This window comes from Quercus lobata, chromosome 5 (assembly GCF_001633185.2).
Source record: "Quercus lobata isolate SW786 chromosome 5, ValleyOak3.0 Primary Assembly, whole genome shotgun sequence".
Lineage (NCBI taxonomy): Eukaryota > Viridiplantae > Streptophyta > Magnoliopsida > Fagales > Fagaceae > Quercus > Quercus lobata.
Window position 1 is genome coordinate 41,071,427 of NC_044908.1, and position 20,631 is coordinate 41,092,057.

Genomic DNA, 20,631 nt, shown 5'->3' on the forward strand with positions numbered 1-20,631 from the left:
CAGCAACTGCTATTCTTTCCATGGGCTGCTACAACATATTAGAAACCACACCTCTATCATCAAGTTGCTACAAAAAATTTGAACCAGCAACTACTTCTTTGTCCACGGGCTGCTGCACTATATCAAAACCAACCATTTCGTGCACTTCAATTGCAGACCAATATTCCTGAAAGTTAACCTGCTGCCCATCGAGCTATCTCCATTCCATTTTTGGCTTCACTTTCATGATAAACCTCATTCCTATTACACCATAATGCCCAAGCTATCATAACCACTTGTGAACACTTCTCATCCCCAGCAACTTTAGTCATCATTTCAATCCATAAAAGGTCCTGCAGAGAGTTAATATTATTATCCAGAGGCAGCAAATGTATCTTTGAAGCAATCCAAGCCTCTTGTGCTCTTGGACAACCCCAAAAAATGTGGCCATTCGTTTCTACCTTACCCTGACAGCATACACACACATCTTCAGCCATAACATTATGTCGCTTCAATTTGGCCTTTGTTGTTAAAATTTTGCGACAAGCATGCCAACAAAAATGTCGAACCTTATGAGGAATAGGCAATGACCAAACTTTCTTCCAAAATTTCCTTAACAAACTACCATCAGAAGTAATACCATGGTTCCTTGATTTGAACAAAGTAACCACCAATTTATATGCACTCTTAATAGTAAATTTTCCATTGTTAGTTTCAGCCCAAACCAGTTTGTCCGGCGGTAATGCAACACTCAAAGGAATACTTTTAATTAAATCAGCTTCATGATCAATAAAAAGACTATCAATTACCTCATTCTTCCACCTAGCAGTACTTGAATCAATTAAATCAGCAACCATTGTATCACCACTTAGAAACATCCTTGGAGAAATTACACTATAAGTTGAACCCTGTGGTAGCCACCTATCTTGCCAAACCTTAATATTTTCTTCATTTCCAACCCTCCATCGCATACCTTCAATAATTAAGCTTTGGGTAGAGATTAGACTCCTCCGTTTATATGAAGGATTATGTCCAATGGAAGCATGAATAAAATCAGTTGTTGGGAAATATTTAGCCTTAAGGACCTTGTACACAAGAGAATCACCACCCATTTGAAGATGCCAACCCTGTTTTGCAAGCAAAGCCTTGTTGAACAATTTTAAATTTGTGAAACCCATTCCTCCAACACACTTAGGCTCACACATTTTCTCCCAACTAAGCCATGCAATTTTCCTTTCCTCCTTTCATTGTCCCCACCAAAAATTTTGAATCATTCCCATTAGTTCATCACAAAGCAAGTCTGGAAGTTTGAAACAACTCATAGTATAGGTCAGAATTGCTTGAGCCACTGCTTTGATTAGAACTTCTTTCCCCGCCTTTGAAAGTAATTTCTCTTTCCAACCCGCCAAAACTTTCCCCAATTTCTCCTTGATAGCATTGAAGGTAGTTCTTTTATTTTTCCCCACCAATGAAGGTAAGCCAAGATACTTCTCATGTTGTTTAATTATTTGGGCACCAAACCAATTCTTTATCTCCTCTTGAACATCTCTTGAAGTGTTACTACTAAAGAACAACGATGTTTTTGTACGGTTTAGTTGTTGACCGGAAGCTTTCTCATACACGGCAAGCAATCTTTGTAGTTCATCACACTCCTTTAACGTCGCCTTGCAAAAAATCAAACTATCATTTGCAAAAAACAAATGAGACAATCTTGGACCACCTCTACAAATTTTCACACCCTCCATTTGACCCCTATCCACAGCTGATTGAATCAAAGCTAATAAACCTTCTGCTAATTTTCAGCCTTTGTTATTTCAGTTATCGTAATTAATTGAAAATTAAAAAAGACACAATAGCCAACACATCCCCACCACTGGCACCACCATCTTTCTCCGATGCCACTTATCACCAGCAATAGGTCACCAGCAACATTTTTCTACCTTTGTTCTCTTGTTTCTTCTTTATTCTTTCTTTCCTAAGTCTTTAGCCATTCTTAACCAACAGTTTGTATGCCATCCACTACCAACGGAAAAAACATTGGAGCAGAAAATTATGACATCATATTCTAAGAAACAAGTTTCTTCTTCAAATCTATGATAGGTACCTACCGCTACCTTATCTTCATCAGATCTCTAAAAAAAAGTTTTAATAGCTCAAATGATGGCATCCACCAATGATAACAAATACCAATACCTAGTAATGGCAGCAGTGGATGGTTGTGTATGGCGGCATTGACCGCATCTGCGATTGCTAATGGGGTTGGCGATGGTTGTTGTTGGTGGTTGTGGGGCATGTGGCGTCGGGGAAAGATGGTGGTGGTGCAGGTAGTAGGGATGTGTTTGACTCTTGTGTCTTTTTTAATTTTCAATTAATTTAGGTAACTGAAATAATAAAGGCACAAAATTAGCAATTAATAAAATAGATGTACATGTGTCAAGTTTTTATTTGTGAAGTATAGAGTGTGATAGAAAAAGTGAGACAAAAGATTTGAACTCCATAGCGACAAAGCCATGTTAAGTCTAGGGGCCCCCAAAATTTTTCAAAAAAATTGATTAGATATATTTTAGTATGATAATTATCCATACTAGTTTAAATTTTTCTAAGAAATTATACATATTCCCCCCCCCCCCCAAAAATTCCCATATTTGATTTTTATAATAAAAAAAGAATGCTAAAAATATAATATTTTTACAACAATTCTACAACAAAACCTAAGTGTCAAATATAGGTAATAAAACAAATGAGACAAAACTCTAAAAGATGTGCTTTCAAGAGATAAAAAATTGCTCCAATGGCTATCCTTTTTTCTTAAAACAAGTCTTTTTTTTCTTTTTCTTTTTTTAATATAATAGCTTCCTTTAAAATTCATAAAAGGCTTCTAATGGGGCATTTTTCAAACTCGTCATCTTCAAGTCCCTTTTTCAAAACCCCTCTTGTACAAAGTTTGAACTCCAAAATAAAAAACCATGGATTTTTACCTTAAAATCCTCTTTTTCTTTGTAAGAAAACCATGGAAACCATTTTCTTAAATGATTTTGATCCTAACTTGGGGTTCTAAAAATTCTTTACCTAAAATGAGTTTATTCTTCCTTTGTTTTGAATTCCCTTCACAAATAGTTTTTAATCTTAAACCTTGTGTTTTACGAAAACCCTTAATTTTTTATATTATTTCAAAACACAAAATTTGGAATTTCCTTAAAGAATGAACAAAAACCATGGACTTTTATCTCTCAAATCTTTCCCCTTTTTTTTAAGAATACCTTGGAAACCCTTTTTAAATTCAACCTCCTTTTCCTAAATAGTCTATATTTTATTATTTCAATCTTGGGTATGCTCTTCCTAAAAGGCATGAGAATCATTTTTCCTAAAAACAAGTTTTCAAAATGGTTTTGAACCTTTTCAAAATCAAAATGTCAATTATTTAAATGGTTTTTCTAAAATGTGAATGTTGTAGTTAAATTAAAATGAGGTACTATCATTAGGTATTTATTTCAAAACACAAAAGTTGGAATTTCCTTAAAGAATGAACAAAAAACATGAATATTTATCTCTCAAATCTTTCCTTTTTTCTTAAGAAAACCGTGGAAAGCATTTTTAAAAGCAAACCTCCTTTTCGTAAATAGTTTAGATTTTATAATTTCAATCCTTGGTATGCTCTTCCTAAAAGGCATGAGAATTATTTTTCCCAAGTTTTCAAAATGGGTTTGAACATTTTCAAAGTCAAAACACCAAGTATTTACTTTGTTTTTTTCTAAAATGTGAATGTTGCAATTAAATTAAAATGAGGTACTATCATTTGGATAAGCAATGTGGGGTGCCTAACACCTTCCTTAACCATAACAGAACTTCTGAGTCCAAAATCTTTGGTTCAAGATGTTAGTTCACCTTAATTACTTCAGAGAATCCCAAATTGGTTTTTAGTTAAATAGTTAACTAAAATGAATTAAACAAATAGGTGACCAATCACACACAATACAAAACCAATAGTTTGTGGCAACTCCTTAGAAATAAAAATAAGAAAACCTCACCATAGAAACACATGCACACATAAACACGTCGCCAAAACACCCAATATAGAAAAACTTCTGGAGAAGTGAATAGGACTTGAGAGAGTCCTGATGCATTCCCATCTGGGAAGGCAGCCATGTAGCCAAAAAAAAAATCAAAAAACCTAATCTCATGTTTATAGGAGGGACTAGTGGCTAGCCCGTGCGATGCATGCGATAATTTTTATAATTTGGCTCAAAGAATATTATAAATTTTTTTAACCCATAATAGTACAGAATGTTAAACCAAGAGCAAAATGGGGGAAATATAAAGAGAATACAAATTGACTAAAAAAGGGATGAGAATCTTAACAAATTTAAGTTAAGAAAAAACAGTTGCCAATGTAAATCCTTCAATTTAAGAACTTTCATGGCCTTGCAATTAATGCCTGAAAACCAAGTCTTATCTGGTTGAAAATAGCTGCGGAATAAAAAAAAAATAAAAAAGGGGGCTCTCTCCTTTTCTTCCAACCTCAAAAGTGTCAAGCAAGGATCATAGAATGGATTATGGGCAACAATAAAAGTCCACAACACAAATCTAGGTAAAAGAAGCCACCTACAACATTTAACATTCTGTGAGGCAAAAGATATGACAATCCAACTACAAATTTGAGTTAAAAAATTAATTGCAAGTAATATAGAAAAGCATGATTCCAAGCCAAAATTTTGATTCTAAAAAAGTAATAGGTTCAGGAACAAAATATGATCCAGCTCAGATTTTCACAAAAGAAGAAACTACATTTTTTTCTCTATATTTTCATTTTTATTTTGCTCCAAATGTGATGAATAAATTAAAGTCTTAAAAGACAACAAAGATGAAAAATTGATGTGTAACCCCAAAGTCTTAGGGCATAGAATTCAACTTAAGCAATCTATATATTAAACTCTAGGAGTTTATACTTTCTTTTTCAGCTTTAGATGTCTTTGTGATTCTCATTAAAAAAAAAGCTTTAAATGGAAATAAGCACCCTTTCATCAACATGTTTAATATAAACATAGGCCAGGGAAAAAAACCATAACCGAAAAAAAAAAAAAAAAAAAAAAAAAAAAAAAAAAAAAAAAAGAAGAGAATCCTATAGAGTTGAGAACAATTACATCTTAACGAAGAAGCAATTAACAATAAAATTACTAAATTTCTAAACTTTGTTTTATCAACATAGTTGAACCATAGAACAATGGAGAAATTTGTTCCCATTTTTTTTTTTTAATAGTAGAAAAAGGAACAACACAGAATAGTAGAAGAATTAAAACCTTCTATGTTGTGTTCCTTGCAATCCTCCAAAACCAAACGAAACCCACCAAAAAAAAAAAAAAAACATGAAAAATAATCAAGCAATAGGGAACCAAATGAAATAAAAGAAAAATAAGAAAAATCTATATGGAAAAAAGAGAGGAAAAAATAGGGCTGTACGAAGATTCAAAGGTGAGAATTGAGGCAACATGGTAATGGCGGAGTTTACAAACAAATAGAGAGACAAACAGATATAATTTGGGAAAACAAATTTGAAAAGAATTGGGAGAATTACCTGACATGATAAACCAATCAAAATCTCATCCTGATTATACGGGTTAGTTGACAATTGAAGATTTGGGTGATTTTCTAAGGAGGTCTTATGGTGAGAATTGGAGATTATGGTGTGTTGGAGAGGGTGGATCTATAGTGTTTGCCAAGAGAAAGAGAAAAACTTATTAGTTGGGGTAGTAGAGGCACAAGCAGAAGAGGAGTGGGGTGAATGATAGAGAGAGATATTAGTTGTAATTCCACCATCATTGATTTACCTCTTAACTGATATAAAATCAGAATTTTTGCCTTTTTATTTAAATAATGTTGATGTGTAAAAACGTGGGAGCTTTAAAAAAGTCAAAGGTTTCAGTTTTATATATATACTAGTCGCTAACCCGTGTTATGCACTGGAACCTACCTGTTTGTGGGGTAGACTAAAATAATTTTATAAAATCTTAAATTAATTAAGAAAATACACCATTGCATGATTTGCTCTTGTATGACTTTAATTTGTGTTACAATTTGATGAAGAAGTTATTGCTTGAATGTGCAATGGCTTACAAAAAAATTGTTAGACGGTTTTAGATACTACAAAAAAATAACTCAAAAACTCAGATATTAAAACTTCTAAAAGACTAAAAAATATTAAAGAATCAGATGATTTACTGCTTAGTAATTATTGAAACAAAACAAAATATATATGACTAAGCAATAGAGAAATATAAGAGGAAGATGTATTACATTCAAAAGAATAATCCATGGCTATAACTATTGAAATAAATCAAAAGATTCAGAACTTACAAATTATAGATAATATATATATATATATATATATATATATAAATAAGTGTGTGTGTGTGTGTGTGTGACTACACAAATTCAGATGTTAAAACTTCTAAAATGCCAAAAAAAAAAATATATATATATATATATATATATATAATTATATAATTAAAGAATAAGTTATTGAAACAATTCAAAAAATATATGACTATTCAAAAGAGAAATATAAGAAAAAGAAAAAAGTACACGAACCCATAAAGCAATAAGTTTTAAATTTTTAACGGGTCTAAACTTTAAACGAATCTTATTAGCATCTGGCCCATGCTAAAAAATGTTGAGTAGGAGCCCATGTTGAAATAATGAAAGTCATACCTCCTCTTAATATATCATATATAGGGACAGAACCAGGATTCGAAGTTACGGGGGCCAGGCTTAATATAAGTTCGTTGAATTTCAAAACGTCCATTAATTTCTCCGGAATGCATTTCTCATTATTTCTCTCATGTCTCTCTCCCCAAATTTTCCAACCCCCTTCTTCTTACCCCTACTTTCTTATTTGTACACCTCTATGAGTGGGGTAGTATGATGGGGGAATATTTGGCTTGTCAGTCGGTCCCTCATATCATATCGCCTGTTAGGAGGGACCCACCTTCGGCTATTGAAGTGACTCCCTAGTAACTTGTGCCTACCGTTGTGGACACAAGGGGTCGCTTTTGTAGGAGTCACCACCTTGTTTTTGCAATGGCCTAAGAACCATATATATAGCGTCCTTTCGAGGAAGGACCTTTTGATCCTATTACTAGAGATATGGGTTCAGAGTTAAGGTACGGTCTTGAGAAGGTGTTAGGCACCCAAAACTGCCCAACCTTAAGGTTGGCTTCCCATTATTGTATATTATTCTTAACCCTATTAAAGGCATACTCAATACTTTTATCTAACTGACACACACACACACACTAGCATACATCTAACAATCAACAAGGCATCAAACATCCCTAACCATACATCTATCGTGCTTAAGGAGTCCCTTAGCTTGGAATGAAAAGGTAGCCCCAGTTTGAAAGTGCTCGTGGCCACATGTTTGTTGTCTCCCCCAATCTCATTATACAGCTCTCAATACCTATCCAAGTAGGACTGGAGAGTCTCCCTACTCCCCATGGCCATCGATAGCAATGTGTCGATAGGCTGCGTTTCTCGGCTGTAAGTTTCAAACTTGTCTCCAAAGGCTTGGATAAGCTCTGCAAAGCTATGGATGGATCCCTTTCTCACACTATTGAACTATCTCATTGTTGTGGGGCCAAGACTAGAAGGGAACACCTTGCATAGTAGCCAATCATTCCGAGAATAGAAAGCCATAAGTTAGGTAAAATGGCTTATGTGCTCCATCGAATCAGTTTTGCCATTGTAACAGGTGTATAGTACACTAGCTAAGACATGGGAGAGTGTCGATATGGCTGGATCTGGACCTTACATGTGGAGTGGCTGTGAGCAAGGGAGAGGAAACGTTGGCTGCAAGATATTATCCTTGGCCCGTGCCAAAGGCGTGACTGGCTTGGGAAGGAAGTAAGATATGAATTTGACGTGGGTACTCAAGCACTCACAAAAAAGGGAGATAGTGACCTCCTAAGGTCAAGTACTATGGAAACACCATTTAATGGTTGAGTGTATGTTAGACCACTTTGGAGACACGTGTATCACCTTCAGCACCTCTGATGTCCCTCTCGTTGCTCAAGAATTGCTTCCCATGCAGTGGCAAAGTCACCTACCCCCATACCACAGTTCTGATATTGACGTTCTCTCTCCTGTAGCCACCAAATAGTACCTTAGCTGTAGTAAGGTCCAAAATAAGGAAATGATGACTTGACACATGTCTTTGTACTCAGTCATATTCCTTAGACTATAAGAGGAACATGCAGCTAGACTATTAAGGCAAGAACCTAAATAGATCTTTTGAGAAAAGAGTAGAAAGTTGATAAGGAAGGTAGAAAACCAGGTCTCTCTTTTGAGGAAGAACATCCTTATTGTACAAGAGATACCCTTATTCCCCACCTAATATAAAGATGAACAGAGCAAAAGTGATTCTCTCTTGCTCAAACCATGGTTTTTCATCCTTTTCATAGGGTTTTCCATGTACATCCATTGCCTACTTTACATTCTTGCAAACACTTTCTTTTTCTCTAGACATTATGATGTCAAAGCTTGCATCTTTGTCACTTATGGACTTTTTCATCAAGATGTATTGTTAGATAGCTTATCTACTTTCCCATATAAGTTCAAATCTAACTTACACGTACAACAGGTGAACGGCGGGTGAGTGATGTGTATTAGCATCTCGATGCGTTCTATTTCCTCAGAAAAAGGTTATTGGGCTATCCTCCTTAATGTTCGACTCATAGCGTTCATGGCAACATTCAAGCGCCTGTCTCTTTCTCTCAGTGATATTGAATTTCTATCTCTGGACTTGATTGACCAGCAATAGTCTGAAGCAAAGATGATATATTTTTTTGTTAGAGATTTTTTTTTTTTTTTTTTTGTTAGAGATCCGGGTAAAATTGAGATTTTAAAATAAAGGCAAGGGTAATTTAGGGATGATATTAAAACTAGAAACGGTAACCATGCAAGCTTGAAGTGCGTTTTCGTATTCCGTCTCAGAAGGTCCATTACCAAAACGTGCTTTTGGATTGATGGCAATTTCAAAATGCACGATTTGGAAATCTTACTATAAGGACCAGATAAACAATCAACCTAAGCCCACTTAGAACAATGGGTAGTACAATTCAACCTTGGTCCAAAACAATAAATTTGTAAGAGATGGAAACAAACAACAAGAGGGGGCTTGCCTGAGAATGAAAATAAGGAAGTAAAAGGCTGATGTTATTGAATAGATGAGTTAATATCTCAATACTGGCTAACCCGAGGAGGCCAAAGTCAATACAAAAATGGTATTGTTCACTCTCTCTTCTCAGTGTTCTTCTTGTTTCTCTTTTTATCTCTTGATCCTCCCTTCATTTTATCGTATAAATAAATACATATGATCTAAACCACCTTAAGGTTGATATTGGGATAATATGTGGCATTTTATGGATTATGTAGTATGCTAGAAGTATCATGTGGGTAACTGATAAGCTTTGTTTCAGTATCCAAAAAAATTATAAATATAAATTTTTGTTTTTAACCAAATTTTAAGTATATACAAGTTAATTAAAATTAAAACACCTCCTTGAAGCTATACGATTGAATTTTTAAAAAAAAGTTTTAACAAGAAATTACATGAAATTATCATAATGTAAGAAAAAATTAAAAAAAAAAATAACATAAAAATATTAAAAGAGGATAGCTAAACATATGATTTATAATTTTTCTTTTTTTCCTTTTAGATAAAGAATCTACAAATCTCAGGGTATATAGAATTGTAGCCGGCACATAGTACAACTTACATACTAGTTAAGATTAATGGTGAAGCTGCAACGTAAGACAGATGTGGTTGTTTAGTGGAGGTGTAGTAAGTACATGCATATGAAAAGCCAAAGAAGAATATGGTCTTGAGCTTCAAAGTTTTGTTTTGTTTTTGGGAAAATTGAAGAAAGTTGAGTTTTCAATTTTGGTTTCTTTTTTTCCCCCTTTTCTATCTTTTATATTGAGAATTTTTTATTTTAATTTAAATGTTGATATGTCATTTTAAAATATCTATTAATTTTTTTTTAAAATTATTTTATTGGCCATAAAGTGTCAAGTGTGCCAACTATGCAATGGGTTAGCCACGTACAGTGGCGACGCCACGTTGGGTTCAGGGTGTTCCCAGGAACACCCTGACCCAAAAAAAAAAAAAAAAAATTATATATAATAATTAAAATTTTTTTAGTTGTTTACCCATGAAAAAAAAATAGGAACACCCTCAAACAAAATTAGGAACACTCTCAAAAGTTTTATGCCAAATAAATTTTGAACTAAAATCTTAAAAAAGAAAAAAATGGTAACAGAGATTTTGAAAAAAAAAAAAAAATTGTTACAGAGTAAGCCCAAAAATAAAAGCCCAACATCAATCCTAAACAAAACCAACCCCAATCAGATTTTTAAATCAAAATACATTATTAACTAAATACCCAACAGGCCCAACCCAAACGTATTCTCAAAAAAAAAAATCCTACCTTCTTCTTCATCTTCTTGGTTATGGACCCTTCTTCTTCTTGTTTTTTTTTTTTTTTTTTTTTTTTTTTTTTTTTTTTTTTTTTTTTTTTCCTTCTGCTTCTGGGTTTCAGACCCATCTTCTTCTTCTGGTGGGTTTCGGACCCTTCTTCTTCTCTTCTTCTCTTCTTTATTTTTTCTTCTGGTGGGTTTCGGTCCTGCTGCCAGTCTGCCTTTCCCTTTTTATCTGTGTGTTGTACAGGATGTGACTATTTGTCTTAAATTTTATCTGTGGGTTTCGGTCCTTCTTCTCTTCTTCTCTGCCTTAAATTCTATGTCTTTTGTTTTTCATTTTTTATTAGTTCTACTTTTGCCAGCCCACTAGTGGTCTTGGTGGAATTTTTTAATGGTAAATATTTTGTCCATGGGCTAGGCTAGCTGTTAAGTCTATGAGAGCTCCAGAGTCCGGACCTTACATTACATGTATTTAGTTATTCTTTTAATAAAAGTATTTTACTTTTTCAGTCAAAAAACAAAGAAAACTAATATTAACATCAATTTTTTTTTCTTTATATTATTACTCTTATTATATTTTATAAATGATTATTATTATTATTATTATTTAGACTTAAAGATTATATATTAGTTGAAATATGTACTTATAATTTCTTTAAAACCTTTAATAATTTATATAGGTTTTTTTATTAATAATATATATATATATATATTTTTTCATTATAAAATAACGTAATTTTGAAATACCCTAAAACGGTACGCCGAAATAGATCGGTATCGAAATATTCCGTTCCAATAGACAAACCGAAACAAGGTCCGAAACGATATTCATAACATTGATTATACGAATACACGTCGCCAGTTAAAATCAGAAACCTAAAATCAAAAACTTACCTAACCTAAAATTAGAAACCACCTAAAGAAAAAAACATCATCAACGACAACACCTTACGCCTCTGTCTGAAACCTTATCATCAAGCACATAGGCGCAACGGGGCAACGACGCCTCTGTTCATTTCTTTCTTTTCTTTTCATTTTTTTTTTTCCTTTTGAGGTTTTTTGGTGTACATAATGCAAATTTGTTTTGGTTTTAAGAACAATTTTTTTTTTTTTTTTTTTTTTTTTTTAAGCACAAACTTCATGCCGACCAAATCTTGAATTTCGATCGATATTTACCGAAATGTCCCGAAACACTTGAAATAGACTGAAATGACCCAAAATTTTTTCAAAGTAGAATAGGGTAGGTTATTGTTCCGGTTTGTCCAGGAACACCCTGGACAAAATTCCTGGAGTCGCCACTGGCCACGTACACATTTTTTGTTAATGAATTAACGGTAGGGATCGACCAAATTGACTGCTATAAAAATATAGAAACCAAATTGATTATAACTCCAAAATGTATAGACCAAAATGACATTTTGCCCAAAAATATTAATAATAATAACGAAACAACAAAGACAAGAATAATAAGTAAATTAAAATATAGATATTATGATTTCTGAGCTTGGGAAATTGGATCAAAATGCTAGAGTTACACAGACCATGAGCCATGGAATTGAGCAAATCTATTGTATCCTAGTCCTCCATTCGATAGTTTGCTAAAAAGTTATAGCTACTAATGCATAAGGCTCCTACTTTTTGTTTGTGAGGTCTGGGAGAGATCGTCGATAGCAGTATTACTTCCAATTTTGATGGTTGATTTCCAGAAAAGAGTGCAATATATAGCATAAAAATTAAAGCAAAAGCAAAAGCAAAAGTTTTTAATCATGTATGGTGTTTATTATAGGTGGTCTTTTATAATTGGCAAGATTTTGAAAACAAAAAGGTACTTTGTTAACGTTTTACATCTGAGCAAACTGAATGAATGTCGTATCTATGAGCATGGCAAATATTTCAGGATGAATGATTATACTGATTTAATCTTCTTTACATAGTTTATTCCTTCTTGCATACGGATGGGAAGCATTAGTTTGGCGGACAAAATGGGCTTCTGCCCTTTTCCGGCAAATTAATTAGCCTTTTGCCCTTTTTCCCAAACTAAATAGGGAAATATCCCTCTTTTGAAAATCGAGTTTCTCAAAATCGATTTAAGCCCTATAGTGACGTTTTCAAGGACCTATAGTGACGTTTATAAAGACCTATAGTGGCGTTTTGTAACTTGATATCCATGAAATCGAGTTATAGGCAATAAGCCTATAACTCGATTTCATAGGTTCTTAAAATGTCACTATATATCCTTAAAAACGTCACTATAGGGCTCCAAAATTTTTTTTTTTTAACTCGATTTTGAGAAACTCGATTTTCAAAAGAGGGGCATTTCCCTATTTAGTTTGGGAAGAAGGGCAAAAGGCTAATTAATTTGCCCAAAAAGGGCAGAAGCCCATTTTGTCCTTAGTTTGGCCCTTTGGGGGTAATTTTATATATTTTTCTCACGCTTTATTGCAACCTGAATTTTTTCTCTTCTAAAAGAAAACTGGGCTGAATTTATATTGCTTAAGTAATGACGTAAATAAAATCTACAACATTATAAATTAAAGGGTGTGACATTTTTTTATAGATAAAAACGCATGAGCCCTATCAGATCAATGTGAAACCATGTTGCAAAGAAATTTTTGCAAGGTTATATATCACGCGTAGATGCCAAACACATACAATTGAAATGTATGATATTATTGGAATTATACAAAGACTTAATTGGAATCATTTCTACCATATTCTGGGTAGAAACACAACACTAGAGACTAAAAGATCAATATCTATTCACATTAACTCATAAACAAGATCTGCAGAGGTTATGAAATAGAAAGAATTGGAGAAAAAAAAACTCACACTAAAAGTAGTAAAGAGGGGCAAAAGAAAGGGTAGGTCCAAGTCAGAAATCTTAAGGGTAGGTCCAAGTCAAGTAACACATTAGTAGATTTGATATCTCTTGAACAATTTTCAATATTGATTCCTCATGCAAGAAAGTCAAACCTCTTTCTATGCCAAACATATTTTTTGCCTTAGAGGCCACTCCAATTTTAATTGGCCTCCTGCAAAACCTGAAATTGATGTTTAGAACCCTATCAATTGAGTTTGCTCCTCATTCTTCTTTTATTAACATAAATCGCATAGTAGGGTACTATACTCTTTTGCACGCACGCATGAGCTCAGGCTTTTCTATATATATATATATTTTCCAATATCAATACTTTCCATTTATCCAAATTTAGGGTTGATGTATTTTTCAATCACCAAAATCCATTAGAGTGTGATGAGATTTATGCATTTCTGTGTTCATTTTTTTGTAGTACACCTCATCACACTCCTCAGTATTTCGGTGATTGGAAAACGCATAAATGCCAATTGGGATAAATGGAAAGTATAGAACTGTGGTGTAGAACTGAACTATTCTGCATACCTGCCATGTGTTGATTTTAGCAAGCCAAAACGGCCCAACTATCTGCCTCTGGAAGTTTGCAAATATTTTGCATGATACACACACTTGGTATTAATTTTAGGTTAGTTTTAGACACTCTAAAATTGTAAGGTTCAATTTTATTAACCATCTTGTTAGTTTTATTCCGTGCCAAATTTGCTTGTATTTTAGCAATTAGTAACCTTGTATTTAGGTGGGAATCATGTAAGGATAGTGAGTGAGAGAGTGTGAAGAAATGCTCAAGATTGTGTAAGGATGCAGAGACTCGTGGCTGAAACTCGCGGGTGACTCGTGACTGGCAAACCGCCAACTGCAGCACACGAGTGAAGCGTGCAGAGAAGATGAACAGTCACGCCAACTGAAGCACTATAGGACAAAAAGTCCAGCCTGGCCGTTCTATTAACTCGCGGCTTGAATTCGCGACTCAGTCAAGTCGCGAGGCCAAGCCGCCAGCCAGCTCTCTTTTGAAAAACCTGACTCTTCGCATTCTACTCTCACCCTAGTATAAATACCCCTTATACCCACGAAATGTAGAAAGTTTCCAGAGAGAATTTTGAGAGAGAAACCCTAGAAAAAAACGAGATTGATTCATCCACAATCTTCACATAGAGACTCTTTAAATTCTTCTACTCTCTTCCTCTCCATTGTTACATTCTTAAGAGGTACATTACCAAAACCTTTTCTCACCATACCCATATCTGTGAGAAAGTTGTTTGGTGATTTGGGAAGCAGTTAAGAAGGGACCAATTTCATATTGGTTGATGCTATGGTCAAGTAGCGGAATCCGGTAAGCTAAAGAAAAAATAATTTCGGCGTAACCTTGTTGGAGTAAGAGCTTGGAGGGCTTAGGTACATTGGATAGATTAGGCTTGGAGGGTCTTTTGCTGTTCATGTATCCCAACTACATTCTTTAGTGGATTATTTACCGCTTGGAGGGCGGCGGAGAGGTTTTACATCGAGGGTTTCGGTTTCCTCTTCGATAACACATCTTTGTGTTGTCCTTGTATTTTCATCTCTCTTCCCTTAATCTTTGCCATTTAATTTCTGCTATGGATGTGATTTTATTTGGTTTAGATTGTTTATCAATTCTGTATTAAGCTTGTGTTCATATTCCGCATATTAATTGTTTAATATTAAGTTTGAATTGGTAATTTGTTAATTGGGGGTCTAAACGTTCATAGTGTTTTATACACTAATTGAACTTTCAAAAATATTTTGCAAATTTTTTTTTTTTTGGGGTGTTTTACCTCTGTATGCTAATTTCACTTAACGCTATACAAAAGAATTATCTTCGATGCTGAGGGCATCATTAGTTGAAAAATCAAGGCAGAAGCCTCAGAAAAAAAATACGAACTCTGACTGATTTAAATTATCCTTTAGACTTAAAGACTATTTTGTTTGTTTTGGATCATGAAACAATGCATAGACTCACTTAATCTGGTTGGCTGTGAGAAAACTACAAATATGATGATGACCCTGTGCTTGCTGAGCAGTGTGGTATTTCTATAGAGAAATATATGACTCAGGTTGAGACTCCAAAGGTATAAATTCACTTTTGTGAGAGAGAGAGAGAGAGAGAGAGAGAGAGAGAGAGAGAGAGACAGTGTCAAGGAGTGTCTTCAATTGAGTACCGGCATGCTCTCTGATGGACATGTCTTTTGTGATTTACAGTTGAAGGTCGGTAACAGCGATGACTGCATATGTCCAAGGCATTTGAAATAATAAAATTATCAAATTGTTTTCACTAAGAGAACGAGACTATTTTATCCTAATTTGTTAATCCCTCTCTGCATAATTTTAAATTTGATTGCCTAATTGAATACTTAATGATGATACTCTTTTTTCTTGTGGCTGGATAGAAACTTTTCAACCCTACTCGAATTGAACACTGGGTTGTTGTCAATTTCTCTGCACGCTGTGATACTAGTTATTTTTCATGGGAGTTTATCAACTGTACGTAGAAGTAATGAGGACATGGTAGGCTACACCACATGATGTCTTTTTTTTTTTCTTTTTTTAACTTCTTTGTATTCTTCTTATTAGAAATTTTTCGAGAAAAAAAAAAGACCGATACTGATCATTTTGATATTTGATTTGTATTTGTTTGTAATTTTATCTTTGGTGCTCATCAATTTCTGCAAAATTTATAATGCCTAGTTCTTTGATTCATTTTAGTTATGTTTTAGTCTTAAAAGTGTTTCTCTAACAAAAAAGACTGAGATGAGTAATGGTTGTGTAACGAAACTTATCTCATGTAGATAAAGCGACAATTTTCAAATCATAGGTTGGCAAAGTGAATTCAGGCCTAATCTCAGATGGGTAATTTATAATATTTTGCCACAAGTATCAATTTGATCTTTCGCTCTATTTTGCTGCCACACACACACAAAAAAATTAGTATTCTGTTGCCTTTAAGTTGCTGAGAAGGTTTGAGTGTAGTAAGTGTGGAAGTTGAAGGAGTAATTAGAGTTCCCTTGTGTAAGATCTGATGAGAGGTTTTACGGTAAGCTTGGGACATCCCTAGGATCAGGTTTTTTTTAATAAGAATGAATCTATGACCCCATGTTGTTAATAAATGGCAAGTTTCAAATTTGTTTTAGTTTGGATAAAGAAATGAGTTGTTTTAGTAATGGTTAACAAAAGTTATTGCAAACCTGGGTTTTTTTTTTTTAATATAGGTATTGCAAAACTTGATTAGTTACACTTTCTGCTATGAACACAACATAACTTTCTTCTCGGTCCATTAAGAGTTGACAATTCTAATACTTCTTTTGTAAGGTTGCAGTGTCTTTGCTCATGCTAGGCCAATAATATCCTATACGTTGGATCCTTCGGTAGAAAATGACCTTCTCTTGATCCTGTAGGTTTGCTCAAGGAGCTCATTTAGCTTTTTCTTTCCTTCTCTTTCATTGACACACCTGGACAGAATTCCCCCATGTAGCCTATGGTATAGCCCCCTTTCTATTAGAGCATAATCTTTTAGATCTCTTATACTCCCATTTCGTTCAGGCCTTACCATTTGATCTTTTAATGGGTTCCTCCAATCTTTTTCATTAGGTTCCTCTAAGAACATATCCTTTAGGTTGTGTTTGTTTGGAAGTGAAATAGGGCAAATGGAAAACTTTAGAGAGAAAATAGAAAGGAAAACTTTTTTGGAATGTGTTTGGTTGGGTGGGGACGAAAGAAAATAAATGGTGGGGCCCAGGTGTTTTCTCTCCAGGTCCACCAAAAAGTTCTCTTTAAAATGAAGAGAAAACTTGGAAAGGGAAATATGATGGCTGAATGACAAAAATGCCCATGTGCAACTTGCACACATGGGCTTAACATTGTTGATGCTTTTTTTTTTTTTTTTTTTTTTATTATTATTTTTTTTAAAGCCTTTGGCTTCACGTTGCTGTTGGATAAACACATGTTTGTATCGCATACAAGACATACGCAACAGAAAATTAGCGGATCTACTTCATTCACAATTGATAACATTTACTATGTAAATTTTAGAATATAAGAATAAGAGAGTGTACCTTAGTGCGGTAAAATTCAAAACAAAATATTAGAAGTACTCGAGAACATTTTTAATCTTCACTCCAATTCCACTTATACCCAAGAAGTGTGGTTTCTCAATCAGTTTTTATGAATGTGTTCAAAGGAGAATTAGAGAGTGTCCAACACTCACATACAAACTATTTCATTCTATTACAAAATTTTGTATGTTTCTCTCCTTATAATTGATTATCTAATTGGGCTAGCCTCTTGAGCCATTCCAATTGGGTTTTAGTATGTGACTTGGAGTGGGACCAAAAGAGGACAAATAAGACACTAACTCCAATGGGCCTTAAGCTTTTCTGTTATGACAAGTCCAAAATTATTATTAATTATATTTAATATCACTATATAAATATAAATGCACTCTAAGCCTTATTAATAAATTATATCCCAAGACTTTATTATACATGCAACCCCTTCATTAAATATTTGTAGTAATACAAAGTCATGAATATAGACTGCCACTTTAAAGATTATTACATCTTAATCCTTGAGTACCCGGTTTAATCCTTTAAGTTATTCATCATATATTTATGAAATCCAATTTCATAAATATATACTTTAGTAACTCTTTACTAAAGTAGTTAGGCCTAATATTCTGAATAACCGAATCCATTAAACTTATCTTAAGGGAATATTTTATATCTCCGTTAAGAGATTATGAATTCCATCTTGAGAATATATATTCCATCAACACTAAATGCGGCTGCTCAACATACTGAGATTTTGATCGTTACTTTAGATCTCACTCCTGATATATCAAAGCAACCTACACTTTATGATCAATTCCATTATTCTCTCAGGATTAAGAGTTGATGTAAATAGAAGACATGAGATTTATTATTCATTTGACAGTCGTTAGGAGAATAATAAATCTTATAGCGGTTCAGTTCAATATGTCTTAACTCTTAAAACATATCAACATACCAACTAGAAGCCTCTACTTCCATGATCAAGACAAATCATCTTAGTTGATATGTTATAGTCTTCATAGATGAAATGCCAAATTTCATCACCGACTACAAACTAAAATTCCGAGTTTACAAAAAACTTGTGATTTATATTTTCTGTGACTAAATCGCATATTATGCATCTCATGGACTAAATGATAATGTCCAAATATTCATGTTACCATTATTTTAGATAATAATAAAACAAGTTTATTAAATACAACATTAAGTCATAGATAATGTCATACATAATGTCGTACATAGCATTATACAATAGGATTTAAGGGCACTAATCCTAACAATCTCGCACTTGCCCTCAAGACTATTGTGCACTAATCTAACTTTCATTCCCTCCAAATGTGACTCAAAGGCCCTTTAGGGCAAGGCTTTGGTAAAGGGATCTACTAGATTATTTGCACTATCAATCTTTGCTACCACTATATCTCCTCGAGCAACAATGTCTCGAATGATGTGGTACTTTTTTTCAATGTGCTTTCCTTTCTTGTGATTCCTTGGATCTTTGGATTGTGCAACTGCTTCACTATTGTCGCAAAACAATGTGATAGAAACTTGCTCAATTCTCATAACACCAAGATCATAAAGGAATTTCTTGAGCCAAATAGCTTCCTTTGCTACTTCACAAGTAGCAACATACTCAACTTCCATGGTGGAGTTAGCAATAAAAGATTGCTTAACACTCCTCCAACTTATGGCTCCACCTCCCAAGGTGAATACACAACCTGAAGTAGACTTTTTGAAATCAAGATTTGATTGAAAATCTGAATCTATATAGCCAATAGGTACCAAATCCTCACACTAGTAAACAAGCATATAATCTCTCGTTCTCCGTAGATACTTGAAAATATGCTTTACAGCTTGCCAATGTTTTGGTCCTAGATTTGATTGATATCGGCTGACCATGCCAACTGAATAACAAATATCTGGTCTAGCACAAAGCATGGCATACATGAGACTTCCCACTGTAGAAGCATAAGGAACTTGTCTCATCATATTTTCTTCCTCAAGAGTCTTAGGCCTTTGGTCATCAGACAAAGGAACTCCATGTCTGAAAGGAAGTAATCATTTCTTGGAGTTTTGCATGCTAAACCATTCTAGAACCTTATCTATATATCCAGCTTGCGACAAGCCTAACATCTTATTCTTGAAATCTTGCCAAAGCTTGATCCCTAGAATAAAGTTAGCCTCACCCAAGTCCTTCATATCAAATTGGCTTGACAACCAAAACTTTACTGATGACATTACCCCTACATCATTTCCAATGAGTAGAATATTATCAACATAAAGCACTTGGAACATTACTACTTTATCTCGATGTCTTTTGTACACACATGGTTCATCAAGATTTCGTTCAAAACCAAATGACTTGATTGCTTGATCAAATCTAATGTTCCATGACCTAGATGCTTGCTTAAGTCCATAAATGGATCTTTTCAACTTACATATCATATGCTCTTGGTTCTTTGCTATGAAATCTTCTGGTTGCATCATATAGATTTCTTCTTCAAGTTTGCCATTAAGAAATGCAGTCTTGACATCCATTTGCCAAATCTCATAATCATAATAAACAACAATGGATAAGAGAATTCTGATAGATTTAAGCATTGCTACTGGTGAAAAGGTTTCTTCATAATCAATACTTTCTTTTTGTGTATACCCTTTCGCCACTAGCCTTACTTTAAAGGTTTCAACCTTTCCATCCATCACTCTCTTCCTCTTGTAAACCCATTTACAATCAACAGGTTTAATGCCGTTAGGCACCTTTACAAGATCCCAAACTTGATTGGAATACATTGAATCTAATTCAGATTTCATAGCTTTGACTCAATGATGTGCATCTATATCATTCATTACCTCTTCATAAATGTAAGGGTCAGATTCGGCCTCTTCTGAGATAGTTTCATAAGTTTCTCCCAAACCTATGAATCTTATAGGTGGCCTAATAAACCACCCACTACTACGAGGCAGCTGTGTATTAGACATCTCATAAGTAGTATCTTGTGGTGTATCTAATACAATCACATCATCCCTAGTTTCATCCATTGGTTGTTCAATTACAGGTTCATCTAATTCAGCCAAGACAACTTTACTTCTAGGATTAAAATTATTCACATAATCATCTTCCAAAATTTTGGCATGGGTGCTAACAAACACTTTGTTATCTTTATGATTATAGAATAAATAACCCTTGGTTTCCTTTGAATAACCTAAAAACATGCATACTTCTATTTTAGCTTCCAACTTATCAAA

The 20,631-nt window shown here is 34.0% G+C and overlaps 1 protein-coding gene across 1 annotated transcript; it reads right to left on the reverse strand.

The window, feature by feature from the left end:
* Positions 1 to 1,223: 1,223 nt before the first annotated feature.
* On the reverse strand, positions 1,224 to 1,724 carry LOC115990474. Its single transcript, XM_031114304.1, has one exon. It carries the CDS (start codon positions 1,722 to 1,724, stop codon positions 1,224 to 1,226), a length of 501 nt encoding a protein of 166 aa, XP_030970164.1.
* Between the last annotated feature and the right edge of the window lie 18,907 nt (positions 1,725 to 20,631).

Bases quoted from the DNA above. Each gene is read 5' to 3' on its own strand.
- LOC115990474 (XM_031114304.1), bottom strand. From the start codon at position 1,724: ATGGAGGGTGTGAAAATTTGTAGAGGTGGTCCAAGATTGTCTCATTTG.